The sequence below is a fragment of the Pezoporus flaviventris genome, unplaced genomic scaffold (genome assembly GCF_033815535.1).
Source record: "Pezoporus flaviventris isolate CSIRO_AGI_PZ_B2104156 unplaced genomic scaffold, CSIRO_AGI_Pfla_v1 ptg000040l, whole genome shotgun sequence".
Taxonomy (NCBI): Eukaryota; Metazoa; Chordata; class Aves; order Psittaciformes; family Psittacidae; genus Pezoporus; species Pezoporus flaviventris.
The window spans coordinates 9,672,679-9,692,697 of record NW_026892588.1 but is presented as its reverse complement, the minus strand read 5'-3'; the positions used below and the strand labels follow the sequence as shown (position 1 = coordinate 9,692,697).

The 20,019-nt window shown below is 44.2% G+C and overlaps 1 protein-coding gene across 2 annotated transcripts; it reads right to left on the bottom strand.

The window, feature by feature from the left end:
• Positions 1 to 837: 837 nt before the first annotated feature.
• Positions 838 to 16,311, bottom strand: CLDN18 (claudin 18). Of its 2 annotated transcripts, none has more exons than XM_061465234.1 (5): positions 16,035 to 16,311; positions 3,753 to 3,917; positions 2,468 to 2,576; positions 1,991 to 2,101; positions 838 to 1,380 (listed from the first exon to the last, which is right to left on the bottom strand). In XM_061465234.1, exons 1-5 carry the CDS (start codon positions 16,252 to 16,254, stop codon positions 1,203 to 1,205), a joined length of 783 nt encoding a protein of 260 aa, XP_061321218.1. In that variant the 5' UTR covers positions 16,255 to 16,311; the 3' UTR covers positions 838 to 1,202. The 2 variants fall into 2 exon arrangements, with proteins under 2 accessions (XP_061321218.1, XP_061321216.1); XM_061465232.1 differs by lacking the exon at positions 16,035 to 16,311 and adding an exon at positions 7,692 to 8,059.
• Positions 16,312 to 20,019: the final 3,708 nt, after the last annotated feature.

Sequence of the window (20,019 nt, the reverse complement as noted above, 5' to 3'; positions counted from 1 at the left end):
GGAGCTACATGGGAGGACATGCTAAAGGCACACAGTTCTCCTTCCCACATAAGCTCTTGTGTTTCTCCCTCTGACCCCTTCAAATAAACTTCCTCTCTGATGGATTGGCTAGAAGAGGCAATTTCCCACTAAGGAGTTAATCTTCACGTCACTGGGAGAAGAATTAACACAAGAAAGTTGTGATGTCAGTGTGGAGTTACACATCTAATGTTCCCTGGGATTTCTGCTCCAAATGTAACTCTAATTAATTCTAAATAAGAAATTCTTCTGGCTTCATTAAAGATGACATCTGCAGGAACACTGGTCGCACACAGAGGTTTTCAGCTATTACAGCAAATATCTAGCATAAGAATAACAATGGATTATACATATTTCCTAGAAAGATCAGAAGAAATAAATACACTTTGGTATCACAGGTTATAGCAAATGTCTAAGTAACATAAATCAGATTAAGTATCACAGCAGATCAGCATTGTAGTACAATCAGCAAAGCAAAGGTGTGCCTGAGTAGAAAGAGTCACCGGGGTGGAAAATGCCGTGACTATGGGGTCTGTATGCATTTGCCACAGCCAGAGGGATACAACTGAATATAAATACACAGCAGAATAATGTAGGAGACTACTAGATTATAGTTTTTACTTTTCAACCTGCTAAAAAATACCCTCATACAAAAGCTAAAACCTCAAGTGTCAAAACCAGATTACTCTATCATTTCAACAAAACACTTTTTTTCTGATGATTGGAGAACAGTATCACAGGATACTGTTCATATCTCCAGACTCTGAGAAAGTACAGGATGACACTGCAAAATTGTATGAAAGCCTGATCAAAGGAGTAGCATCACTTTTACATCTGGGCTATTATTAAATCGGAATTTTAACCTATTAGAAGAATCAGAAAAGATCACAAGGCATAATCCTGGTACCAGATATCAGAGTTTATACATAAAATACGAGCAAACTGTTCTACTCTGACAACATTAAAAGGCATTACTTTTTTTATAGACCTCCTTGTGGTAGGCAAACTAGCAGACAGTCAAATAAAACAGATAGTCATAACAAGCTAGGATAAAACCCCAGAGTAGTGAAAATGTGATAGAAAACACAATCCTATTTACAAACTGTTTTGTTTGCATGTACTTTTTGCTTCTGAAGTTAAAAATATTTTATAAAATATAGCGCAAATCAAGCCCAGAAAGTCTACTAGACATAGTCATATTTTGAAGGGTATGAGCGTCTTCCATCCTCACTTCGAGCAGCTTCTTCATATCCTGCACCTTTTTTAGTCTTTGTTTCAGGCTCATACCCTGAAGCAACCTTATACGGACCCGTTCTGTAGGAGATATTCCGTCCCGAAGCATTGTAGGATACCGCTTTGTAACTAAAAGAGACACAAAGGATGGGATCAGCCATCTGGAAGGTCTGTATCTACCCAGTGTTTCATCCTCTGTTCCTGTTTGCCATTGGATTTTAGGCAACTTTGTACTGTGTCATAACTTGGAGACACTCAATGAACTCAGAGCAAACCATCCATGGCAGTCTGCAAGTGTCTTTTAAGTTTATTAAAAAACTCATGTTTTCTTTCCCATGAGTAAATCCTTGATTGAAGTACCCACCCACAATAACCAGCTACATGGGTGTACAATGCCCTGCCTGATGTAAATCATAGCTCAGCTGATGCAACCTACACATGCTGGTGACATGCGATGCAATTTACAATCAAAGCTGCAATTAATGGGCCTGAATAAGCCAGCACACTGCACATATTGATTTTAAGGTTGATCACTCCTGCCCTCTCTATTTGTTTACAAGTCACGTAGTCAGGGAAAGGAAATGGTTACTTTTGACCCATGATGCATGGCTATCATCATGGTGACTCTTACAGCAGGGGTATTATGCATAGCTATATCCTGTGGCGTGATGGCTGTATGCAATCTGGACACCCAAGGTTTCCTGCAATGCCTTCCCATGTCTACCACAAATAAGCTTACCGGGATTCTTCTGGAATCAGCCCTCTGCAAGCCAGGCACATCATGATGCCTCCTACGAGGGCCAGACCACCTGCCACCCAGCCAACAAAGAGGGCTGAGCCAAAGGTATACCTGCAAAACACAAAGACATTGCTGGTGAGGACTGTGACAGTGGGCTAGTCTGCTTCTTCTGAAATGCACTGAACATTATCATTCTCCCTTTGGCCCTGCAGAAGCTCCTGTGAGCACCATCCCACTTGCCAGCTCATCCTCAATGGACTCTTTACCTCCTTCTTGAGCTGTGTGAACAAAGAAATCCCAGCCAATTTGCTGGGACAAATTATCTCCGGTGCAGATAATAAAGAGACTCAATAAATCTTCCGAGTCCTGGGACCAGACTAATACACAACCAGAATTTGCTTTTCCTTAAGGTGCAGCCCACCCTGCCCCTGAGGGAAATCTGCACTGTGGAGCACCCTGAGCTAGTTGACCACCTACCTGTTCTGGACATTCTGATACATTCCTTGGTACATGTTGGCTGTGGACATCCAGAAGTTTGTGACCAGCATATTGGCAAACACGGACACTCCAGTGATGGCACAAAGACCTGATACCAGACAAAGAGACAGACTGAGACCCACGTAGTTCACCTTTGGCCTTGAGGAAACAGCTTAAAGTTCTGGAAGAGTGGTTGAGATGCTGCTTTGTGTCCCAGCATGTTCAGTGTAAGTGCGGACCCACAATGTGTTTTCTCACAGAAATGAGTTAAACAGATCATTTTAGCTGCTGAAAGTACCCATTAGTTCAGTTCTAGAGAATTGTTTTACAGTGAAAAACATGGCCAAAAGATTTCATAACAGAAATTAGATTTTGCATGGGAAAACACCCTCTCTTTCTCACATGGAAGAGGAGATATATTTGTTTCACCACTAGGCAGTGATGCCTACAGGCAGCAGGCAGCCTGGAAGACCAGAATGAAGAGGCAGGAACTTCTTTCACTCATCTGCAAAGGTTATCATCGTGATGCCCAGCCCAGCAGCAATGGCATTATTATTTGCTATTTCACTATTCTTTTTTTATTCTTTTCATTTTTTATTATTCTAGTTTCCTCTTTCAAACTTCTGTTTATTGCACATCTTAAAGTTGTATTGTCTCATATCCCAACCAAAGTTAAGAGCCATTCAACTATAAGGATTTTAAATAGGGACATTCTCCTTCCCTTAACTAGGATATGGATTTGATTACTCATCTGCAAAAAATTGTGAGAAAACCTGTAAGTGATGTATTAAGCATTTTACAATTTCAAGGTAGCTGGGCAACACTGGACATTCCTACAGCCCTCCAGATAACCCATGGTATTTAAAAATTGCAAGTTAAGCTACTGCAACTCTGAGTCTTCATAAAATTGCTATGTATAAAGCCTGCAACTCTTCAAAAAAACATTATGTACAAATAAAAGATATATTAGTACATGACAACAGTACACATACAACAAAAAAATGAGAGAGATTTTCTTTTTTATCTGTCGGCTGCTTTTTCAACCTTCTACGTTGTGTCACATACAAACTTTTGGTTTTCTTTTACTAAACAGAGGTAGAAACCACTTGACCCCAGGAGGCCAGGCTGGAAGACAAATGCCAATAACTTCATGCAAGCATCAGTGCTCTGGGTTGCTCCGGAGCATCTGCTACCTATGACCAGAAGTGTGTAAAGACTTGGCCAGTCCTCAATTCCAGGCAACTGCAATGCCTCATACATGAGGGACACAACACCATCCACTTACCAGCAACAATAAACATAATGCCAGAGGTCAGAGTCATGCTGGCTTTTGCAGAATCCTCCATGTTGCCAATACGAATGCATTTCAGAGCAAAAATGCACACAAGGAGGCCAAGGATGCCCAGGACAATACCCACGATCATGAGGGCCCTCACAGCCTGGAACATTGCTGCAAAACAAATCAACAAGGGTCACACTGAGTGTCTGAAATGACATTTGTCAGAGCCTAGGAGGTTTTTGAACATTGTTTCTGTCTAAAAATAAAAATATTATAGAAGAAAACCTTGGGAAATGGGCACTGGGTCTACTCTTTGGATCGTCTGGGGCACCTCTGGAAATGTGGCTGTTTGTCAAGAGTTTGATGGCTTAGACATAAATTTTTGTAAATGCTCATTAACAACAGTTGTAAATTATTCAGCTAAAATTCATGGAGAGGAGTTTGTGTACATTTGGGATAAGAATGGCTTCATAAACAAATTAATTGAGAAAGCTTTCTTTTTTTATTCTCCCCAAGCAGTGATGAAAGCAGGCAGCTCCACCCAGCTATCCATATTTCCAACTAATGTGCTACTCAAAATGGAGTTCTGTAAGTTCCTGCTTTACAGTAAAGTTCCTCTGTGCTTTACACGGCACAGAGGAAGAGGAATATCACCTTGACAAACATTACACATACACCAAGAAATAGCAACAAAGCTTTGGCAATGACCTGCCCCAGCATATCATTTCCATGTAATTTGTAATATCAGTCCTGTATGAATCTGTCTACATTCATTAATACAACATGTAAATACTCGAGACCCAAATTTGTTTAGTAGCCTGCCATCAAGGTGGGAATGCTTTGTTGGAGGCAGGCTGTGATGTTGGTGGGTCATGCCCATGGGAGCTGAGAGCTGCTGTCTGTCAGCAGAAGATGGCAAAAACCCTCCAGACTCCCCTTGGATAGAGAAAAGAAGAGGGAAAACCAAGGGGAATCTTATACCTTTTGAAAAGCAGAAGAGAAGGGAGAAGGCCATGCACTTGAATACCAAGGTGATTTTCTAATAAGATGGCACACGGCCCATCTTGCCTGAAATTCCATGCTGGCCCCAGACATTTCTCCTCCCTGCCTGTGCAAGTGTACCTGGCAGAGACAGAAGGCACCAGTGCTGGCAGAACATTAGGAGAGGGTGGTCAAAGGTATTTCGAGGGCTGTTGCGATTTGGCTGGGATACTTTGCAGCCTCTTCTTGCTGTTCGATGACCACTAGCAACCCTGAGTTTGGCTTTGATGCTCCCCACATGACTGACCATCTTCAGGGAAGATAATGTGGGCTAGTGTCCAACTGAGAAGGGCAGGCAACATATTTTACAGCCCCAGGGACTTCATTCAACCTGCCTGTCACCTGTTTTTATGGGATGGCCAGGATCACCATAGTGCCCAAGGGTCCCATATGGCCCAACTGCAGCAGGAGGCATTGGAGCTGTAGAGCAGGGAACAGACCCCTCTGGCCTTGCACAGATTGGGAGAATGGTCTATAAACCCTTCCAGGAGGGCAAGGGTGGGTGCTGGGGTGCCCATGTGGGTCTCCTTGCCTGTGGGGTACTACAAACTTGAGCAGAACCATGCTGGCACCATGATGCATGAGGAAGCAGGGGGTCTGCCATCCCACAGGCTGGGAATATACCACCTTCTCCCATCTGGCAGTCCCACTGGGGCTGCTGTTCTTATGACTCAATTTGTCCTTATCAGCTGATAACAAGTGCTAACGAGCCTGGGGTTTTCAATCTCCCATTCATCAGCCCCCAGGTGCAAGCTCATTAGTTATTCATCAGAGAACAAGAAGCTGGTGGATATGTCTTATCAGCCCTCAAAGGTTGCTCACAGAGCACCTGATGCAAAGCAGAAAGCTGCAAAGAAAAGAAAATCACAACATTCATTTGTCTTTACAGTCATTTAAGTTTTCTTTGCAACTGCTTTTGTTTCAGGCAGGCAGGCAGGCAGGCAGGCAGGAGAGGCTGATACTCCAAGGCAGCATAAGACACTACAGATCACGATGGAAGGTCCTTGTCCCCAAGACAGTCCTTCATTCCTGAGATACTTCCTACAGACATCACTGTGGTGGTCTCAACCAATCAAGAAGTGATCCTAAGCTAAGACCTCACAGAGATATTGTGGGTTCCCAGGAGAGATGTTACCAGTGCCTTAAGTGCCTGTGGAAGGACGCAACAGGCAGGCCAAGCCAAACAGCTCCTGGGACATTGCTCTTCTCCTGGAGCACTGAAGTCCCAGTGTGGTGAATCTCCATTGAAAAAGAGCAATGCTGTTGCGAAGGGGAGAGGGAGGAACTCAGCAGGACACAACAGAAAAAATGCAAAATAGCCATCATCAGTAATTCCTCTCTCCATGAAGTTGACTTAAGCACCATGTCCACAAAGGAGCAGAAAGGAGAAGAAACTGCTCCCAGGTCTGCTGTGACATAAAGGCCTCTCCACTTGGCTCATGGGAATGAAAGCGAGAGCTGTTTAGAAAGAGAGCACTGCAGTTTCAAGTGAATTTTGGTATCCATCAAGAGGCCTCTGAATAGAGTGGCTTTCCAAAGGTAAATGACCTCCCCTAGAAGGAAGGAGTGGAAGGGCCTAGACAAACAAAATAGGAGACTAAAGGGAAAAAAACGTGTCAGGAATCAGGAGCAGTAGGTAACAAACAACCCTATAGTTAAAAGCAAGCACAGAAACTACTTGCTATTGTTGCATACACGCTTTGCATGCTGTAGGATAGCTTTGCTTCTACCTGCACACATGCGGTTGCTCTTTTGAACTGATTTCCATACAAAGGGATGATGTGCACAGAAATTCATAAAAATGCAAGCTTATTCACCAAAATAGATGTCAGTGATCTGAAACCACAGTTTGCATCACTATGTTTGTCTGATCTAAGTGAAACTGAAAAGCTGTATTTTTCCTCACTGTTGATGTGAGTAGTGAGAAGTGGCCGAAGTAAAACAATTTAAAGTCATCACGTGCATTTCTGTTACTAATACAAAATACAAAAGTGGAAATCAAACTTTATGACTAGTTATGATTTATGGAATATAAAAAAGTTTAGGGGGAAAATGAGGATTTAAAATTAACCAGATTCAAGCAGAGGCATTCCATCTTTATGTTTTAAGGTACTTATCAACTAAACAGACACATAAAGAGAACAAAACTGAAAGACGATCTCTCAGACACAACAGAAAATGTCTGTGACTGCTTTACACATTTCCCTATTGCTATATTATCTAAAAATAACATTAAAAGTAAAATCTTAATTATGATAAATTGGCATCAAAATATGGTTACCATTGCCTCATTGCTCTTTTAAAACACAATCACTTTCGTATGGCATTATAAAGACATGTATATATATACTGATCAACATTTGCATATATAGCTTAATAAATATATTTTCTAGTCTTCAAAACAAGTGGTCCCGTCGAAGAAGTGACCTCAATCATCAGTTTTGCCCTTCCAAATGAAACAGGACTCACCTAGCAATCTTGAAGCTGGCTACATGGAAACACATTTATTCCATCACACCCCTCAGGACGGTCAAAAAGCAACCAATGCAGACAACACAGTGGTCTTCAACAAAACTCTCCCTCCTGCCTCACAGTTGGGAAGCAAGGTTGGCATCACTAAGGATACAGGTCTGTAAGCCCCCATCATGCTCTTATCGTGCAAGGGGGCTGAAACCATGATGCTCATCCAGAGCACACCCACACACACTCCCAAGTGGTAAACTCCACTAAATAAAGTTATTATTTTGGTAAAACCTATGCACATATCTTTACGCTTGTACACTGGGAAGCTAGAAAACTTTATTCCTAGCAAAGTGCTTTAAGATATCTGCTCCTAGTTTTGGACAAAAACTGTACAGATTTACAGGATAGCTGGGTTAAACCTGGTGCATCTTTTGCCCCTACCTGGCAGCCCAAGAATGGTGAAATATGGCCGGCACTCTGTAAAGCCGGAGCTCTGCCGCACGCAGCTCCTCCACAGTCCCTGATATTGGAAGACAGCCGTGACCGGGTTGTCATACAAGTCCTGTGTGCTCCACATATCCATGGCAGTGGCCACCATGCACCCCGCAACACCCAGTGACGAAATGATGAACCCCATCACCTGGCAGATGGTCGTGGACATGGTGGGTCCCTCGGGGAGAGGAGGTGAGACGGCCCTGATGGAGCTGCAGACCTAATGGGAGCACCAAGTCCTCCTGACTGAGCCACCAGAAACGCAGCAGGTCTTATCAGATGCTTTCCATTGAGCGGTGTGTTTACTCAAAGTGTTTTTGCAAGATAGTCCAGTTTCACTCTCGCCAGGTAGGTTTGTACTGGCAGGGCCCGATGTATTAGCTTTTGTCCTTTAGAAGTGCTTGTCCTTCCCCCGCTAAGCAGCCATGCTCCGTTGAGAGTTGGGCAACCCACTTGGAACATGCGCTGTCCCTCCACCGAAACCTTTTGCTGTCTATTGGGCTTCTCCTACGTGCTTGGCACAGTGCAAACCTGCTAAGAGGGGTAAAGCGAAGGACCATGTTTCCCAGGTGAACTCAGCACCTATCCCACGTCACCACCTCCATGGCCCTCTGCTTATGCAAAGTAGAGTAGATCTACCATCAGACCAAGACAGTGATACCTCTGCATCTGGCCATCCTTGCAGTTATCCTCACAAGAGGCACGGAGATAGATAAGGATGGCAAGTGGTGAACTATACGGGGCCACCAGCTTCACCCAGGGAACAAACAGGGATGTGGGACATGGCCACTCCTTGCAGTCACTTCAAGCATCACTGAGGTTGCCTCAGATGTTGACCATGGCACAACCCAAGACACCAAGCCAAGAGCCCCACACTGATCCAGCAAAACTCCTGCAACCTTGCTCTTCTCTTGCCCACATCCCAATCACCTGTCATGTGGCCCCACTGAAACCTGTGTGGGGACAAGGAGAAAGAGGGCTCAGGGACCATTTGGAAAGTGTCTTTTCACAGGTGTTTGCTTGTATTTGTTTGTTGGGGGAATGATCCTAGAAAAGGGGGTGGGGAATATAAAAATGAGGAAATTAATTATCTCTTTGCACAGTGGAGAAGTGCTGGACTCAGGGGAGCAATATAAATTCACCGTGCCACTCTGCCGATGGAGTGCAGCGAGTTACAAGGACCTTCCAGACTTAATGCTCATCTAATACCCTGCTCCGACTGGTTTACTTCAGCCCTGACCCAGAAACAAAATTCCCGATTTAACCAGTCCCCATACATTCTGTGCCACAGGCACTATCAAATCATTGCTTGGTTGTGAACAGTGTGAAAGCCACCAGGAAGAGAAGAGAGGCTGATTTCTGTGGCTGGATGAGTTACAGTGGGGTTCTGCCTTCTGGAGAATGACCATTTTAAGTTATCCCTTCTGCTTTTGTTGCTATGCCAGCAAGCTGGTGGGCAGCAGACAGATTCACTAGACTCTTCTGTAGCAGCCAGAGCACAATCCTACATCTAGTAGCCAAAAAACACAGCCATCAAAGCCCTCTTGAGGGAGGCACAAGATGTCTTTGCTTCCAGAAATTTTGTTCTAATTTAGTAATTTTCACTGACTTTGACAAGTTTGTATCAAAAAACAACATATCTCCAACACATCTAAGGGTCACAGGTTTCTGACAAAAATAATAGCATGAATAAAAACCACAGAATTAAGCCTTCTGGAACCAGAGGTGGTAAGAGCTGCGCATCCTCAGTGAAGGAGGGGGCATGCTGACTAACATTCTTCATCTTAGAAAATTCTTTGTGATAAATCAAGGCTGGAGAAGACCCAGAAGCGGAGAGGACCCAGAAGCTGAGAGGACAATAAGTGCTAAAACAAGTAATGAGGCCAGCTCTCCATCCTAACCTTCACTGCCCCACAGCCAGAACTGTGTCCCAGTCCTGAAAAGCTGATTGCACTTAAGACCTGCTGCTCCTCTGCAGCCCTCCAGAGCTCCGGTTCTTCCTCATGCCCAGGACTTGCTAACTTCTTGCCATCTAGTGGTAGGAGACCAGATCACTTTTTCTAGGCTAGACCACTTCAAACCGTTTCCCAGAGATACATATTCCTCTGGGACACAACCCCTATGCCAAAGGGTTGTGTGACCCTTCATCATTAGTGTATAACACTATATGTATAACTTGCAGGGCTAAAAATAAGCCCTGGGGAGGAAAAAGAAAAGGAAGGTGGAGAATACAGAGGGGAAATTTTTTTTTTCCTATGTTTTATTTTTCCCCAAAAAACTGTATCACTATTTTTTTTTTTCCTGCTAATTGGGTCGCTGCATGAATACCAGCGGAGGTGGCTCTCCCATGCACCATGCTCATGTGTTTGCTTTACCAGGAGGGGAGCCACCACTCCTTCCTCTAACCCTTTCTGCTGGTTTCAGCTACCAAGCAGCAAAAGCAGCTCTTTAAGCCAATAGGGACCTTCTCTTCTCCTCCTCTACCATTTCACATCCCAAAGTCCCATTGCTCCTCCTCACACATCTATTGGAAAGAAGGCTAACCCCTGGAATGCTCTTAGTTGTACCCTGAGCCGGAGTCTACCAGCCGGGTAGTGCTGTCTCACTAACCTTTCCTTGGAGATACAGTTTTCTCCTGCTGATGGGGGATGTCAGTTCTCATTATCAGCCCTCTTACTCACAGGCATCAAAACCTCAGAGCAATGATAGAGCACTCAAAAAACATCATCGACAGCCTCCAGGTATGCAAGAAAGCCCAGGTGAATCAGTCTGTCTTTGATTTTGGGGGCTACATTGAATCATATCTCTGAAAGGGATAAATCAGCACAGGGTTGCATATTACCCCCTGAAACTTTATGCACGATCTCCCCCCCCCCAAAATGGAGCTGAGAAAGCAATTTCAGTGATGAGGGTCATGCTGCAGTCTTAGATAAGAGGCAAACAAACACCCAACCATGCTCTACACTCCAGATGTCGTCTTTGAAGGATTATTGTGTTTTGGAGGATTGCATTTGCTCAGCCCTAAGAATATTGCCTGAGGTGCTATCCGGGCACCCCAGCACTAGCTGCTTGCCATTTCTCATGCTCTGATTAGTATCACACTACTAAACACTTGGAACTCAAAGCTTCCACAGATACCTTCCTTTGTAGTTTGTCAAAGCAAAGTTCTGGAGAAAAAACAAACTTGCTTCCATCCCAACCCTTCCCCCAGCCCATTTTCTCTGCCTTTCTGAAATGCTCTTATTTTATTTTTAATGGTTGTTTCTGAGCCACTCATAATAGGGCAAAACATGTTTCCCTTTGCAAAAAACCTCATCACCTCATTTTCCCAGCACAAGATCACCTGGGAGTTTTTATTTGAACTGTTGGCTTGGAACACAACCTGAAAAGTGTTTGGGTGATAAGATAGCTGTAGAACACATCTAAGCATCTTTGCCACAACCTGATGCTCATCTCCAGCCACCCCTGGGAGATGCCTACAGACAGGATTGGTTGAAGGATGGCAATCTCTCTCCAAGCACATTCCTCTTGCTCAGTCTCCAGCAAGGTGGCTGAATGCTGTGGCCAGAGGGCTAAGCAGTATCTAAGGAAGGGATATAGTGGGGAGACAGCTCTTGAAAAGGCCAAGCTTCCTCACCAAGAAGCAGAGAACAGGTATCCTATTCTCGGTATTGGGACGTTTCCAGTGGTTCACTCCACTGGGAAAAGGAAGGGTACTTTGTGACTGCTCCCCTCTGCAACCTGTATTTCAGCTCATACTTGCTTTATCTACGCAGGTGTTGACTCTATATTATCTCAAACAGTTCACTGGGCCCACTGCAATTCCTGAATGTTATCACCACCTCTCCCAGAAAAAAATCACCTACAGCTCATGTTTGCTTTAAAATTTGCAAATATAGCTCACACCCTGCCAGCCAATTCCAGCTTGTTTAGACTGAAATAAAGCAAACCCACCCTTCTCTTTCTGTCCCTCCATTGCTGTGATGACCACAGCCTCCAGGAGTGTGGCCCACTAGTCCATAGCATGAGAACCACAGAATCAGCTCAGACCCACTCTACTCCATTGGTCTTCAGATGGTCCAGAGGGACCTTCAAGGTCCCTCAGCAAAGCTGGGGTGCATGAAGCTGCATCCTTCCCTGTGTGCATATGAGCTGTAGCCCAGCCCCAAATCTCCACAGTCTCTTGCCATTTCCCTTGGCTTGCTTCTCCTATGGCCCCCAAGCCCAGATCCTTTAGGAATATTTCCTTGTTGCTCACCCTTTTATGTTGTAAAGGCACAAGACAGCAGCAGGGATACAATTCCTAACATCTGCTTGGCTCTCTGCCACCTCTCTTCACCTTGAGTGTCACTGTGAGTGGGGTGCCCAAGACCTCTTTAAGAGTCTCACATTAGCTCTATCCCCACCTCACATATGATCTTGGTAGGTTGTATCAAGTCTCCAGCCACATGGGCCACCTAAATCCTTCTATGCACAAAAGTTTTAAGCAGGTTACAGCAGTTGCCTGCAGACATTTCAAAATGTGGAGCTGAACTGACTGGCTTGAAGGATTTCAAGCAGCAAGCAGAACTTGGAAGAGAGAGGCTTGGCCATGTCCATCACCAGTAGGGGATCATGACATGGCAATTAGCAGTCCCCTTACAAGCTTCAGGCATGAAACAGTTCCAGGGAACAGAAATGCTGCTTCCTCAGCCGGTGGGCTGCCCTGTCTCCACAATCCCCAAAGCAAGGCTTTTACTAGGGTTACGCCACAAAATACATGTTGATCACATGAAATAAAAGAAAACCTTGGTCAGAATTGATACAGAAGAGAAAAAATCCAGATATGCCAACATTAAAACTTCCCTCAGGGAAAATGTATGCATCTGTGCTACCCTGCACCAGCAAAACTGAAAGCAGTTGTTTTTATGCAAAAGTCTGGACAGTCATGATTACATTCCCATGGACTATATTTACTCTGACCCCTCTAGCAACATACAACCTTTTAATAGTTGTAGAAGGTTAACAGCATGCTCTCAGACTTTCAAAGTTTGCTGTTGGAAAAGCAACAATATTCCTATATTTCTAGCTACCAGCCTTTTGTTCCAGAGCAGAGAGATGCCTCAGCCTTTCCAAAAGGGTCAAAAAAAGGGTTTGACTTGAGAACAAAATGTCCTTTCAAAAATGGCTGAAAAGGGCCTGAAATAAAGAGACCAATACAGACAACAGGAAAATTACTGCCCGTGTTATTGTAGTTTAGCAAAGTTATAAGCAACAGAAAAATACTTCTTTTAGCATAAAGTGCCTTGTGACTTCTGCACTAGGTGAAACTACCAGCCTTGCCAGACCTCAGCTATTGCTGTTTGTCTATTATTTGTGTGTTCAAAGTCAGATTGCGTCCTCCAGACAATCACGGTAAAGTGTGCCAAGACACCAAAGCAAGTAGCAAAAAATAATGAGAAAGCAAAATCAGAACAAACAGACTTAGTTCTCAAGTGGCATATTTCACTGGAGACTGGCTGTTTATAGCTGAACAGCGAGGGCAAGAGCCATCAGCTACCTGTATTATTTCTCATTTTCATTTATTATCTTGATTTTTCCTCAATCTATTTGAAATTAAAATTCACAACTAAATTGAAGATCGATGATGGGCAAGACAAGTTTAATCTTTGCTATGGGAGCAAGGGATTGAGAAAAAAAGTCCTCAGAAACCAGAACTCCACTGATGCACTCAGGTCACCTCGCTGTTTTGCTAGTCTTATTATTTTATTCATTCTGGCACTATTGTTCCCAATATAAATTGCCATTGTCAGAATAATAAATAGGGGCTTATAATGGAAATGCTGACAAACCATTAACTATAGTGTGGTTAGCAAGGTGGGGTTTAATGGAGATCAAGGCGCAGCACCCTTGAAATAAAGACTGGGATGATCCACTTTAATAATATCTTTAGCAAATTAATAATTTGATATTTTTTTAGCATTGTTCCTCCCCCCGATAGGGATACAGTTGCCTTTTGCTAGTGGTGAGTGGGAAGAAATGCCCATAGGAGCAGATGAATTCAGGTGACAGAGCCAATCTATAAAGCACAGCAGCAGGGCACTTGGCTTTGCACCAGCTTCTCCAGAGAGTGAAAGTGTCAGACAATATATAACAGGAGTGAAAAGCAGGAGGAATAACAAAGGGGTGACTTCAGAAGAGCAAGCCCTGTTCATTAAAAAGGAAAGAAAATCCAGCTTACTTTGTAGAGCAATCGCAAAGAGCATCTCACTAGGACAAAAGTATGTAAATATTCATATACCTACACATCATCAGGGAAGGCACCGACTTTCCAACACCACTGAGGATAAGGGCAGCAACTTTGAGCAGTCAGCATCCCACCCGCTTTTATTTCTAAAAGTTGTGCTTTATTCTCTTGGCTTTTTTTTTTAATCCTTTTTTTTTTAATCCTTTTTTTTTTTTTATTTTTATAGGAGACAGCAATACACCCAGCAAACAGTCATGGTAATTCCACTCCAAGGTGACAGGTCCATTAGAAATCCTACCGTTTAGGATAGGATGCTTTTCTCTATCTGCAACCGGGAGGGAGACACAGAGTTTGCTGGGTGTAACTGAAGAGGGTAAACCCATCTCCCACAGCCCACCTGCTAAATGAAGGAAATTAATCCCTGCAAAATTGCTGTCTATTTCCATTTTAGGAGATAAATGCCTACTTGATAGACACCAATCTGGAGGCTTGGGAACTGCAATTGCTTGCTTTTTTTTTTTTTCCCTGTGATGCTGAAGTTAGTGGTGGAGGTGTTTTGAGAGAACAAAATAACTCCAAGATCTCAAGTATTCTGGTTTCTTCAAATATTAAAGTAGTTCCCAGAGCTGAAGCCTTGACAAGTTTAATAACTTCTTCTACAGAGTTACATATTCTGTAATTTTAAGCTTTTAGAGCTGAAGAATTGAGGGAGTCCTGCACTGTGTTATGGGTGTATGTGTCCGTGGAGAGGGTTTGCTTTTTAACCCCTATTTATTCCTGAAATGGCAACATTAATCTCTTTCCCTGTAAGCAATTAGCCTGCTGGAATCAAGTTTTACCAACCTTGCTGCATGCATTTCCCCTTGCTGAAACTACTCAGCTTTCCTGACTGTGTGTAATGTGTGAATACAAGCCCTGCACAAACATCCTTCCTTGGATGTCATCCTTCTTTCACTCATACAGCACACAGCTTGTGTCAGGGGCTGCACAACTGGATGCCCAGGCAGAATCAGGCTCCTTCTAGAAAAGGATGTATGCCTGCAGCCAGGAGTCTGTGTGAACAAACGAGGCCGCTCAAAGCCCTGTGAGTATCTCCAACAAGGAGATGCTCACAGGCATCCCTGGCACCTGCGTGACGATGCTGCAGCACAGCTAATGCCCGACACCAGTTGGGAACAAGGATCCAGAGATGAGTGACATGGAAATAAGCTCAGGAGATTAATCACTTTTCCTGATGGTGTCTCAGGCCAGGTTATACCGTTTTGATTTGTGCAGAGATAGGCTACTGGTGAAAGAAGCAGTTTTTGCATACAATGCTTATTTCTGTGTACTTTGGAAATGCCATTTTGCAGGCTTTCTGCAATGATTTGCTGATATAATTGGCTTCTTTCCTCCGTTCTTGCTTTGCCAAGCTCAGAGGCTGGATGGATATAATAGTCTAAGTGCCTTTTTTCTCTCACTGTATTAAGGCAAGAAGAGAACCCAGATAATCCCGTTGTAACCTAACTGTTTGCACCCCTAGATAGTCTGTGCACAGCCAGGACAGCAATGATACTCATGGAAGTAAAAAGTGGAACCAAAGGAGAATTAGGGAGAAATCCAGCCTGATGGTTTTATCCTACACAAGAAATACAGTGAGCTGAACTGTGACATATCCTCTTAGAAAAGGATCTTCTCTGATGCCAAGAATATTAGTGGTTTCTGGTGGGAAGCCACGCACAGCCATACAGCTGAGGTAGGAGTATGTATCCAAGTCATTCAGAGCATGGGGGAAGATCACCCCGCAGAGCAGCCACTGCCCAATGTATTACCTGGGCAACACCTCAGGAACATGATGCATAATCAGATGTAATGAGTTTTGCTGAACCTTGGCAAAAGGGCGGTCTTCAGGTTGAGATACCTCCAAGGGACCTGTCATCCAAACAGGGTGATGTCCCTTTTGGCTAAAATTTGAGTTCCCACCCTGCACCGAAAACCACCCATCACCACCACTCATGCACGGCTACTGGCACATGCCAGTGGCTCTGTCCTCCAACCTCTCTGCCCTCGGGGCCAGCAAGCCCTACCTGGTAGCCCCAGGATGGTGAAGTAGCCACGGCATTCGGTGAAGCCAGAGCTCTCCCGGACGCACGTGCGCCAAAGGCCCTGGTAGTTGAACACTGCAGTCACCGGGTTATTGTAGAGGTCTTGGGTGCTCCACTGGTCCATGCACGTTGATGCAATGATACCTCCTATTCCTAAAGCAGACACCACAAAGCCCATGGACTGGCATATTGTCACCGACATGGCACCAAGCAATTGGTAAGCAGATCCTCAGTGTGCACAAGCCTCTACAAGCCAGGTCTGGGGTAAGGCAGTCAGGGTAGAAGGGCCTTTTAGCTGGAGGCACAGCCTACGTCATGGGCAGGAGTCAGGAGAGGTCTGGTCCGCGCCATTCAAACCTACCCTTTCTCTTTATCCGTTTCAGTGAGATAATTTGCCTCTCTCGGTACCAAGAGCCGTTTGTTACGCACAGTGTGAACGCCTCTCTCTCTGTTTACCTTCTCCCTCCAGGCAGAGGTGCAGCTGGCACAAGTCAGATGGGGACCAGCAGGTCCCTCTGAAACACTGTGGGGAGAGCACCTGCAGAAGTGACTGCACGGTCTGGGAGACCAAGCAGAGACATGCTTAAATTGGATGAAACAGAAATTATGGCGACCCTAATCCTTTCCTAGCAGGGATGGTGCTTTTGAGCCAAATGGAGAGACATTTATTAGCATACCTCTATCTGAGGTTTGCTCAACCAAAACATTTAAGGAAAGGATAAGTGTATAAAAGAGGATGTTGTATAGCAAAGGACAGTGCACCAATGTTCAGATAAACCTTGCTGCTTGGTGAGGTCAGGCTGGCAGCCCATAAGAAAGCCAACAGCTGCTGAAGAGTGAAAGGTGTGAACCTGCAGTTTGCTGCGGGAGGACCAAGTCTGGCAGGCAGATCAGGGGAAAAAAAAATATTAATAGAAGCAAAGGTATATCCTCATTTGATATTGTTTTATCCCCCCTCATCCAAATAAGAATTTGGACTTGTTTAGACAAACAGTGACAGCAAAGCAGACATGTTGTTACGTACTACTGTAAGGCAAGAGCACCTAAGAGACCTGACCTTTTCACAGAAAATCACTTTGTTGGGTAATGTCTTTTTTGCTCATTCTGCTACATCCCTCACCACTTCCTTCCTAGCCATTTTCCACTGGTGCTGACCTGTTTGCAGTGGGAAAGTAAACAGGGATGTTGCTGGAGAGCAGACCTCCAAGGAGATGATGAGCCCTGCTTCAGCAGTGCCACATTCACACAGGGCACCTGGAGGGTCCAGGAAGGAATCCTCAGAAGAAGCCCGGTGAGGTGACATTGAGGTGGTGGAAATAGAAGGACATCAGGGAGCATGAAGAAATGGACCATACTCATCTGGCTACATTCACCCTTCCTGAAGGACCTTTGGGTCTCTCCCAGATGCTTGGTCTCATGTGTAGACAGACTTGCCTGTGAAGCTGCTTCTTAAGAAAGTCCAACCTGCTGTGAAAACACAGCATTTGTCTCCTAGAGATTATTTGGTTTCCCAAAGAATCAAGCAAGCTGGAAGGGACCTTGGAAAGTCATCCAGTCCATTCCCACACCTAAAGCAGAGCAACTCTATTTCTCTTAAAGCTCTGACCTTCCATAAGAGAGCATCCATGAAGGAGATGTTGCTCTCACCCAAGATAAATTAATCCCAGAGCTTCAAAAATCCATTCTAAAAATTTTATGCTTGATACTGAAGTTTGTTACGTATCATTTGGAAAGTAGTGCCTAGAAGTAAACACCAAACAGGGAAAAGATAACTCCACGTGCCTCACCAACAGTCTTCTGGTTTAAACATATCTTTCCCCCATTTTCTCCAAAAGAACAGTTATTGGCGACTCATGTACACTTCCATAACTCACTCTTTCTCCCAGACCCTTTTCTGGACACAGCGATACCCAGTCCCAGTGACACACCTCACTTGCTGCATGTCATGGCTGTAATTACTTTCAGTATCGGTCAACATCGCTTAATCACAAAAAGCTTTCCCGGTATCGCATAGCTAAAAATAGAGCCTAAGACTAGAACACAAATACACTCCCTGTGTTTGTCACAACCAGGATCACCTGGGAACACCAAAGACTCATGACAAGCAGGGACTGTTTTCACTGAATTAACTGAAAGGGTAAATTCACCTTGCATTCTACCAACCTGAGAGGCCTGGAAAAGGCATCTCCATTTGGTACACCTGGATCCCTGGGTAGGAAGTGCTCTATTTGTGCAAAGGGACAGATCTTCCCTGTGTGGATGATGAGGCCCTGGGACAGGCAGCCCAGAGAAGCTGTGGATGCTCCATCCCTGTCAGGTTGAACAGGGCTTGGAGCAACCTGGTCTAATGGAAGATGTCCCTGCCCATGGCAGCAGGGTTGGGACCAGGGGATTTTTAAGGTCCTTTACAAACCAGTTTGGGATTCATGATCTCAGCCACATCATCACTGTGTTTATTTCAGTGGTTGTGCCAATGTAACAGCAGCCAGAAGAGTAAGGTCCTGGTGTACAAGTAGTATCATTCACAAAGAGAAATGTCTTAGCTGTAACCAAAAGGACAGTTTTATCTGCTGACAACATTTCACAGTGAAAATAATCAAGGACTGAACTCCTTCAACCATCATAACTTACCAACTGGATATGAGAGTACCACTTACTTCCCTTGTTCAAAACTCACCTTTAACAGCCATTTCTCTTGTTAATGCTCAATCTGCGACTCTCACCCAGGTCATCTGGGAGGATTAGCCACTGTCCTGGGCTCTTGCCATTGCTGTTTCCCCTTGTCTGCCTGCCTTTTACAGTGCCTCTCATCTGAGCAATTCCTCCTTGATTTCCCAGAATTGAAATAAAACTCACCCTGCCCCACTTAGGTTTTCTGTAAAAGCTTATTCCTACACTGGGGTTTTCCTCAGAGCAAGGACTTGTTCAGTCTCCAGTGAAGTGTCAGAATAAGGTTTGTTAGGAAATGCAGGTGTTTTAATCAGCAGGATTTGTTCATTGTAAGGGAGTAGATTTAAACAACCAAAAGGAAAAAAAAAAGGGGGTAAAAAAAGCAGGTGAAGGGTGGCTTTCATTCATCTTCTGTTACTTAGTTTAATATCTTAAGCAGAAAAATTAAACTCTCCCTAGTGTTATCCTTAGGTCTGTTAATTTTCTGTTTTTAATTTCTAAAGCCCTGAAAGAAATCCCTTCTGAACAGCTACCACCTCTGGTATGAAGAAAAAAAACCAACAAAACCAAAACAGTAGGACATGAAAGTATCTCCATAGGGTCAAAGATCTCACAGTTTCTCCTCACAGGATAAGAACTGCACCACAGCTGAACTCTACAGAAGCATAATTGTAAATGTGTTTTTGTTGCTACAAATAAGATTAAAGCATGAAGATGTTCCTGTGAATATTCATGTGCCTAGAATGCATCACTAAACCTCAGCAAATAGTTGATGCTTTTCCCCAGGCTCCCCCTCAAATAGATCAGGTGGCCCTGCAGAGAGAAGTGGTGCAACTGGAAGACAACACTCATCCCAGTACACCCCATTTTCATACTTTTTCTAACCCATGTGAATTTTTCAAACTTACAGCTTAGGAGGAAGGAAAAGTGATGCTGAAGGTGAGGGAGATGTTACAATGGGCATGATGACCTGGACCTTTGTCTGTCTACAGGGGTTAATAGCTTTTATACTATGTGAGGTGTCACGTGAACTGATGTTTAGAGAGAGAACTTCTTACCTCTTTTCAGGGCAATACCCATAGACAGACTTTGGGAGAGACATCCTAATGCTTGATGGATGATGCTTGCCCATGCTGGCCAGGCCACTTCCTGGCCCTGCTTCTTCCTCCTGTTTTCTTCCAGATTGAAATGGAACCAGGAAAAACTTCCTCATGCTGATAAAACAGCCCTGGAGGAAAACAACCTGCAAACACTGTTCACACCATAGTGATTTTAAGCTAGTGCTGGTGGCGGGTTT